Consider the following 9,481-nt stretch of genomic DNA (forward strand, 5'->3'; position numbering starts at 1 on the left):
TAATAATAGCTATCTGCATGCCAAATCTCCTGAGCTGTGCGTTAATAAATCAGTCAGTCAGTCAGCTTTCAATCATAGTAGTCATAGTAGTGCGCGCTGCATGGGTGTTTTATCATGTCAAACTTTGACTCAACTTGAGTTACGTTGACTTAGACGAGTGACTCAAGATTTCGAATTATCTAAATTATTAATCAAAAGAATTTCTTTAAATTAAAAAGTTTTTCTTTAATAGAATTATTTATTTAATCAGTCATACAAACGGTATCCGAAAAAATAGTACAGCAGATCAAAATCAAAATACATATTTACAAACAGAACAAAAACATGTACCTAATGTAATAATTATAAGCTAATCATTTCGATTTGACTTCATTTCATAAACAAAAATAAACATACAAATGTACCTAATACGTTATTTTTACATAAATAAGTACATATTGGCCTTTATAATACCTAGTGACGAAAAGTGGCTCACTTTATATTCTACTGGATTATTATCACCGAAATAGAATCAAAGGTAAAGCGAGCAGCAATGTTAATCTGTTCAAAGAAAATTTTTGGAGCTCTTCGATATGGTAAGTTCTTTTTTATTATTATAAAACTAGCTGACTCGCCCCAGCTTTACTCGTGTGGTAAATCTTTTTCTAGTAGGGGTTTACATAGAGAAACCCTATATGCAAACTTTTAAGCTGTAGTATGTGGTACTCAGTCATTTTATCATTTTATGGCCTCGACTATACCTGTTTTACTCACGTAAGTACCTAGCTTACAGTACGCGGCAGAAAGTAATGTACATCGGCCATTAGAATGACATTTCGACTTTGTAGAGCGTTGCCTCTGTCTCTCATACCTAAGTAATAACGTTTTGTCGGTCTCAACGACAGAGATAGTGCTCTACAAATCTGCTATCTCCTTTCTAAAAGTCGATGTACATTATTTTGCTGCTGCGTATTGTACGCACTTAATTAATTGACGCAAATTTTCTATTGTAAATGTACTTATGAGTGTTATTATGTTATGTTACTTTGTCGTAAGTTAATCATGTAATTTACTTACGCCAGTAAAACTTACAGGTGTATCCGCGGCCTATTATTTACTCGTATAACTGTCGTCCGCGACAGGTTGAGATGGCAATCGGGGTATGAAGCGGGGGGACGTCCCGCACACACGCACGTCACCCGCGCTCGCCCGCACCGTTTTAGCGTGGAGGGTTCCCTCCCTGATTGCCATTTCAACCTTTCACGTGCTATATACATATAGATAGGCTTCAGTATTTTTTTGCCACATTATTTTTCCCTTTAAAAAATTTTCGCAGTCAGAAATGAGCAAAACTACGATTTAATAAGTCCGATGTTCCTGCCGACGTCTGCGAATGCTTGTACGGCGCAGTTGACGTCATCGAGCGTGTGCGCTGCGCTTATTTGCACGCGTACGCGCGCTCCGCCTTTTGGTACAACTGGGTAGCTGAACGCCACTACGTAGATACCGCGTTCTGGAATAAAAATGCTTTCATAAATTCTATTTTATGATTCAAATTGAGAGTACCCATTTATTGATCTTCGCGGTTCAAATAATAATACGACTTCTTATTAGTCGGTTATTCAAATACAAGGTAAAATAGGTGTGAAAAGGAGTAGAATTATTAACCTTAGGTAAAGTTGCAACTTGCAAGTGCATTCATTATTATAAACAAAGACATCATCATAGAACGTCTATGATTAAACCATATAGACTTGATGATTTTAAGTCATTATCGTACCTTAGAAGAGGTACATATTTCTAGAATATTGTATTAATTTGAATATGTTCAGCTTGCGCCGTCGCGTCGTTGCGTTTATTGCCTGTTTTACCGAACGCTGGACTTCTGGAAAGCTTGAAAGAGCATTCTAAAATTTAATAGATGATACAGCGTAAAATCATCATCATCATCATGATCAACCCATCACCGGCTCACTACAGAGCACGGGTCTAATCTCAGAATGAGAAGGATTTTGGCCATAGTCTCACGCTTGCTAAGTGCGGATAGGCAGAGTTCACAGTTAACACACCTTTTAGAACATTATGGAGAACTCTCAGGCTTGCAAGTTTTCCCACGATCGATATTTTCAACAATACCTGGTACCAACTACCAATGTACCTACCATGGCTCGTCAAAGATCTCCACTTACCCAGCATTCCAGCTGCCAAGTCCACTGCCAATGGCGCCTCGCCCACCATCACAGGACAGATTGGGTGTTCATCCCCTGCCACAGTGAGCCCGGCTGCCTTCATCCCCTCACGAAACACGCGGGTGTTCTCACGAAGGCGTTGACGAAGCGAGGCGCTGTTTTCCACCAGATCTAAAGACTGACAAGGTAAGAAAATGATAAAATATTCCGCTTTGTTTAGTTTGGATTTCTATGCTGTAGTGTAAAACTGATTGATCCCAGAAAATCAAAGAATTGCCACGGGATTTTTAGAAACAATCAAGTGGAAAAGTCGCGGGCATCATCAATTCGGCACCAAAATAGCTTGCATCCCGGAGACGCATATACTTAGGCATTATATGTTTTACTCTGAAAATAAAAGAAAATTCCTTCCACGGGGTTTTAAAAACCTAAATTCACGCGAATGAAGTTGCGAGCATCATCTGGTACTTAATTAATATTCTTTACCTTTAAGGCAGCCGTGACGATCGCAGGTGGTGGTGCGTTAGAGAATAGATAGGGTCTGGAGACATTCCGCAGCAAAGTTACAAGTTCTTTTGGTCCTGTGGTGTATCCTCCCGCGGCGCCACTTACTGCTTTGCCGAGAGTCGAGCAGATAATGTCTGCTGCACCGTTCACACCGCAGTATTCTTCCGTTCCTCTATAAGAAGATAACAATATCTCTTTAGGAAATAAAAAGGTAACTAGACACACGCCACATACGCAGGTAAGCTCGGAACGGAAAAGATTTACCTATGGATACTACTTTATTAATATTACTGATTCAAATTATAATCTCTTACCCAACAGAACGCGGTATATTTCCCGAGATCCATGTTGCCCAATACCCCCTGGACATGGGAGCACGTGGAAAGGAGAGCACGATGAGTCTGGGAGGGTCAAATACTCTGCTATCGCTAGACAGGGTCAGCAGTTTCAAAACGTCCAAGAAGTTCGGAAAAATTTATTTAATCACCTACATTTCTATCTTTTTTTTCTGCTTTTGGCAGGAAAACGGAGGAAGTGGTTCGATGATAATTTGAGAGAGAACTTGACATGAGTAAGTACTCGGAAATAAAGAAAATTGCGCATGGCCGCAAAAGTTTTCTCCGGCTAACCACCGAGCTTTAGGTAAAAGATGGCATCGCATAATGATGTCTTTTTGCTTGTTATAATAAATATACCTAAGATGTTTACGGAAATAATTCTTTTTTAATCTAATTATTATAAGCTTTAAAATTTTAAGAAGGGGTCATATCTTGTGGAAATGCAATGGCTCCGTTTTTCTATATCGGTGTATCACCATTAGCAGTTAAGCCCTTATGGCGATTAATGTCATCAAAGTTTTCCTATCTCACCTTCCAGTTTCTCCAAAGAAGCCAGTAGCATGACTGTCATCCACTGCCAGCAGTCCCCTGTACTTATCAGCCAAGTCTCTCAGTCCTCGAATAGGTGCTACGGTGCCGTCCATGGAAAACACTCCGTCAGTGACGATCAATTTGAGCCTAGCTTCGCTGTGAGCCAATAAGTGTTCCAACTCTGGAATTAAAAGCAACATCTTAATAATTCTTCTTTCAGTCTTTATTTCTTCAGTCTGGGCAGGTTTCAACACTTATAGACGTTTCTGTTGTGCGTGAAGTGCCCCTGCTCACCGTGTCGTCCCTAAATGTTGCCATCTAAGCTCACTCCAGATTCCAGAAGTCTATCAGACCGGGTCGCCAAGAACTTCTACTATTTGACTAATTTTATCAAAACTATGTACACGTTGTTCGGTATATCATAAGTCATAACATATTGCATGCTAATAGGCAGAATTTGGCTGTACCTTTTTGTTTTGTAATATCTGCACTGTTTACCCATATTCGCAATAAAGAAATTTGAATTTGAATTTGAAATTTGAATTTGAATTCTCCAGTCATTGAAGTGAAAAAATCAGATTAGAGGGAAGACGGGATAATTTCATATTATAGAATAGGTGGAATCCAAAAAATTGTTAAGAGTTACTGTCGACGAAATCATATGTCGAGCTGATAGAAAACTGATTCCAAACAACCATCAAATGATGGAGGAATATTATATATTATAATATAATATTGTGTTCTCAGAAATGATTACGACCTCAGCTCAGTTCAACCTACAGAAAATGGGTTTTTCTTGACCTTGGTGTAGTCGTCGTCAACTGTTGAACATAAGTCCGTACGCGACAGGTCGAGATGGCCATCGGGGTGGGTATGCCCTGCACACCCGCACTGCCCCCGCGCTAAACCGGCGTGGGATAGTGCGGTTGATGTGCGGGTTGCGGGTGTCCCCCCGCCTCGTACCCCGATTGCCCCTGTCGCGTACTATAGATCAGGGGTGTTACGGATATTTGCATCCGCTTCCGCAAATGCGGAACATCCAGGCAGACATCCGCATCGGCATCCGCGGGTGTGAACTTCTAATAATCCGTATCCGGATCCGCGCATGTCAAAATATTGCCATCCACAACAACCTCGCTATAGATTACTTGTAGGGGTTTTCAAACGCTTGCTAAAAGTGCATTCAAATATCAAAAAGGAACTTGATTTTAATTTTGTTCATTGCTATTCCCCTTACCTTTGAGATCTCTATGAGGATAGCGGAATTTCTGCGCTTTGCACAGTCGCACCCCGTCTATGATGGAGGCATGGTTGAGCGTGTCAGAGAACACCGCGTCTTCTGGAGTCAGCATCGATTCGAAGAGACCGGCGTTCGCATCGAAGCAAGACCCGTAGAGGATCGCATCCTCGCGGCCGTGGAAATGAGCGAGGCGATTTTCCAGTTCCTGTCGAAGATTTTAGCAGTTTACTAACGTCGTCGCCCTAACACCTAAAAGAACACGAAGTTCTAGACGTCTTCGTGATTTTGAAGATATTTTTTTTATTTTTTTATTCACATACAAGTTAGCCCTTGACTGCAATCTCACCTGGTGGTAAGTGATGATGCAGTCTAAGATGATATCGGGCTAACCTGGAGGGGTATGGCAGTTTTTAGTAAACCCATACCCCTTTGGTTTCTACACGGCATCGTACCGGAACGCTAAATCGCTTGGCGGCACGGCTTTGCCGATATTTCATAACAAATTTTAAGATATTAATTAAACAACGTGTTTCGACTTTCGTAACGAGCGTTCGCACTTCCTACATCATTTCGCCAAATGTGGGTTTATTTTTCTAAAAAATTAGAAGTGCAATCTTTTGTTGTGCCTTTTGGAAAAACCACTATCACTTTTTTAATAATTGCAGGTATTCTGGGCCCGTGGTGAACACGGCTAACCCTTTCCCCTCCAACTAAGTGAAAAGCTCTTGTATTAGGAGTAGCTTTACGGCAAATTGTAACGGGATGGAAATTGAATCTTCGTCGACTTTTTGGTTTCAGTTACGGCTCATACTTCACAGTTTTAGTATTTATACATAACACATTTTTTTCTTGGAATATGGGCTGTACCTACCTTATGAATAGTTTGTGTTCCACAGATGAACCGGACAGAGCTCAGTCCAGCACCATAATTTTTTAAACCTTCGCGGGCTGCTTCCACTACCTCAGGATGATTCTAAAAATAATTTGGTAACGTGTTAGTTTTTATATTCACCTGTTTTATAGCAAACTAGCTACCCCGGCAACATTCGTACCGCCTAACAGTCGATTCAATTTTTTTTAATTTTTCTCTCCGTAAGAACCATCCTCTTACTTCAAGGAATATTATAAAAAAAGAATTAGCGAAATCGGTTCTGCTGTTCTCGAGATTTGCGATCAGCAACACATAATAGCGATAAATTTTTATATATAGAGATTAGGTATATTTATTATTAGGTACATGGTTACCTACACATGGTTTCAGAAGTTGACTTACCGATAAGCCTAGGTAATTGTTAGCGCAAAAGTTCAGGAACTCTCCTTCTGAACCTTGGACTTTCACCTAGAAAGACGAATAATAATAATTATAATTATAGTCCATACTGATATTTTAAATGCGAAAGTGTGTCTGTCTATCTGTCTGCTAGCTTTTCACGGGCCACGGTCCAACAGTTTGACCGACTTTAATGAAATTTAGTATAGAGTTAGCTTACATCCCGGGAAAGGACATAGGCTACTTTTTGTCCCGGAAAATCAAAGAGTTCCCACGGGATTTTTTAAAACCTAAATCCACGGAGACGAAAAACAAAAAACAAGAGCATAGATGTAAACAATACTAGATGATAACGGCGATTTTGTAAACGTGTAGGTATTTAGGTTCTTAGGGTTTCGTACCTCAAGGAAAAACGGAACCCTAACAGGATCACTTCGTTGTCTGTTTGTCAGTCTGACTACCTGTCAAGAAACCTAGAGGGTAATTTCCCGTTGACCTAGAATCATGAAATTTGGTAGGTAGGTAGGTCTTAAAGCAGACATTAGGGGAAAATACTGAAAACCGTGAATTTGTGGTTACATCACACAAAAAAAAAATTGTGGTCATGAACTTATAATTAGTATTTACATTTAGTCGCGGGCATCATGTAATAATCAATAAATTATACTTGAGTAGGAAAAGTGATGACGCGTACTGAGCCCTAATTGGTGCAACCATGACAACGGATTTTTAAATAGGATTAAGGACAAAGATTCCATAAACTTGCACCTCAAGTTAAAAATATATGCCAAGGTCGGTATATGGTCGGTCGGAAAGTAGTTAACGAGGAAAGAAAATTATAACGAGATGCAAGCTGAGAGAGCCTAGTGGTTAAGACGTTCGCCTTCTAATCGGAGGTCGGGGGTTCAACCCCGGACACGCTCCTCTAACTTTTCGGAGTTATGTGCGATCTTGCTTTAACGCTGAAGGAAAACATCGTAAGGAAACCTGCATGCCTGAGAGTTCTACATAATCCTCTCAAAGGTGTGTGAAGTCTGTCAATCCGCACTTGGCCAGCATGGTAGACTATGGCCAAAACCCTTCCCCCAGAAAGGAGACCCGTGCTACATATATAGTGAGCCAGTGACGGGTTGATCATGATGATGATGATGAAACAATGCAAACTCATTCCGTAAGTGCCACAGAAAAAATGTTATAAACAGAATCAGCACCGACCTTGGCGTCCTGCGGTGAGGAGAGGACGCGTTCATGTTTCCACGTCTTAGCGCGCTTGATTTCTTGAAGCCTGTCTTCCAGGACCTCACGTAGCTTGGTCACTCCCGCACGCTCCTTTTTGTTCAACTCGTGTAGCTGTCGGGTTTGTGATCCATTGGACACTAGAAACAAATTATTAGAGACCTTTAGAGACTCTTTAGTACCTACCTATGTACTTACATAATCATAACTTTATTTAAAACATCCTGAAACGAAGACTAATGTGCGAGAATGCCCAGGACCAATGTTTGGACACCTAAAGCAGGTGTTTCGTGTTTGCCTATATTTATTAGTGTAGATATGTATATTTCTCGTAAATAACTATCTAAGTATAGTTAGAGGTCAGACGCTATCTGTCGATAAATAGGTAGGTACCTACCTACCTATATGTATATAATTTGGGCGCATTTGCATCGAAATATTGCATAAGTAGGTAGGTAGGTATGTCCATATAATTGTGTCGAGGCTTTTTCCTCCTTCGTCGATAATTTCATTGACCTAGGTATCTGTTTAACAGCGCTGTGTTACAGAAAATATTTACATAGATAAGTTTACGCCCATAGAAGCAGAAATAAAAATATTTTGGGCGCGTGATCCGTAAACAAGAAATTTGAACTCCAACTCATCATCATCATCTTAAAATTGACAGACAGTACAGGCCTGCACAAAAGCATATCATGGCTTAAAACCTGCGCCAGTGGTTTGGGAAGAGCATGAGATCTCTATTTAGAGCAGCGATGTCGAAAGTTGATCCAAGTCGTCCTAATGATTGCCAAACTTGTATTAGTAAGAAGACGCCACATTACTTAAGAAAGTATCTCTTTAATAATAATCTTAAGTATTGCGTCTTATTCGTTGTATAACACAATACAAACGTAGGGTAACACTCTTACCTCAGATAACACTAGGTAATTGTAAACAATGAATTTCCTACTTATTCGCGGCATGCAAATTAAATTACTCTCATCAGACTTTCAAGGTCGTCCCAGGTACAATAATTGGCAAATTATAGTTTAAGTAGTTAGTTTAGCATTTACCTAAAATCACTATTATGTATACACGAGCTATTAGGTAGAATTATAGAGCGCAGATCATATAAAATGAATAGGTAGGTACATAATTATCATAAACTTAATTAGATAAATTCGGGTTGCTTTGAACTAGAAAATTTCTAAAAAAATCTTTGTTTTTTGTAGGTACATTCAATGGTAATGGTACAGGTAAGTATTTATCATCACTCAAAGTAGAGAAGTTCTTGTAGAGCCTTAAAAATTTTTTATAGTCTATATACCTACTTGCTACTTACTAGGTTCTTATTTTTAACAGTCGCTGTTACAGAATACCTACCTACAGATAGGTACAAGGATACCTACAAATATTAAAATACGGACGCCTAAAAAGGCTTTTTTCTTCACTTTACGAAAAATTACGTACGCCAATTTATAAAAGTTAATACCTACCAGCTATGTTAAAATACCTAGTCCTCCTTAGCATAAAAACCGTTGTCTAAGTAACATAATAAGTAAACAATCAATTATTAATTTCATCATTAATTTATTAAAACAAGTTTTAACTAACTTAATTACTGAAATTTTAGTTATTTCTGTGTCATATATTGTTTTTTTTGCAAAGAGAAGGTGTTAATAAACCAAGATTGACTTACGTATGCGCAGGAGTTTAGAGCGTAGCGCCATCGCGTCGACTGGCTAGCAGCGGGCGTGGCAACATTCAGCCGGCTTTTTAGTAAAACCAGTCACGCAAGTTGAACGTTCTGTTTACGATACAACTCTGATTTGGAGCTCTGAATAGTTTATTAACCGCGGATCTGAGTGTATCAACAATCTCAGTTTTTTCAGACACGCAAACTATATTAGTCAGTGAAGCGTTTTTAACCACTAGAATGTTGTAACACTAGATTTAGTACAAAATTGCAGATACACAAAGATTATCAAACCTAATTTGCTATAATTTGCAAAAACAGACCAATCTGTATGGTAGGTACATCGTGAGGCAGGTGACATGTACCGCTCGCTCTCCCACTAAGTACTAAACATGCAGGAAAAACAAGCAACCAAGCAAGCTTGTTTGTTATTGGCACCACCAACAAACAACACACATCTTCTAAATCTAAAACACACTCAGCTTAACACATTTGACATTCTCACATGAAGAC

General features: G+C 39.4%; 2 protein-coding genes across 3 annotated transcripts in view; one reads left to right on the forward strand and one right to left on the reverse strand.

Moving 5' to 3' along the window:
• Positions 1-9,481, forward strand: part of Secp43 (tRNA Selenocysteine associated protein) — a 414,926-nt gene that overhangs the window by 363,732 nt on the left and 41,713 nt on the right. The gene's annotated exons all lie outside the window — the stretch shown is intronic.
• Positions 225-9,115, reverse strand: Gcat (Glycine C-acetyltransferase). 2 transcript variants are annotated; one of them, XM_034979174.2, is made up of 9 exons: positions 8,972-9,115; positions 7,270-7,430; positions 6,058-6,123; positions 5,656-5,757; positions 4,782-4,989; positions 3,545-3,725; positions 2,655-2,847; positions 2,169-2,346; positions 225-1,492 (listed from the first exon to the last, which is right to left on the reverse strand). In XM_034979174.2, the coding sequence occupies exons 1-9, from the start codon at positions 9,000-9,002 to the stop codon at positions 1,332-1,334; spliced, it is 1,281 nt and encodes a 426-aa protein (XP_034835065.1). In that variant the 5' UTR covers positions 9,003-9,115; the 3' UTR covers positions 225-1,331. The 2 variants fall into 2 exon arrangements, with proteins under 2 accessions (XP_034835065.1, XP_069361422.1); XM_069505321.1 differs by lacking the exon at positions 8,972-9,115 and adding an exon at positions 8,769-8,886.

Source organism: Maniola hyperantus, chromosome 20 (assembly GCF_902806685.2).
Source record: "Maniola hyperantus chromosome 20, iAphHyp1.2, whole genome shotgun sequence".
Taxonomy (NCBI): domain Eukaryota; kingdom Metazoa; phylum Arthropoda; class Insecta; order Lepidoptera; family Nymphalidae; genus Maniola; species Maniola hyperantus.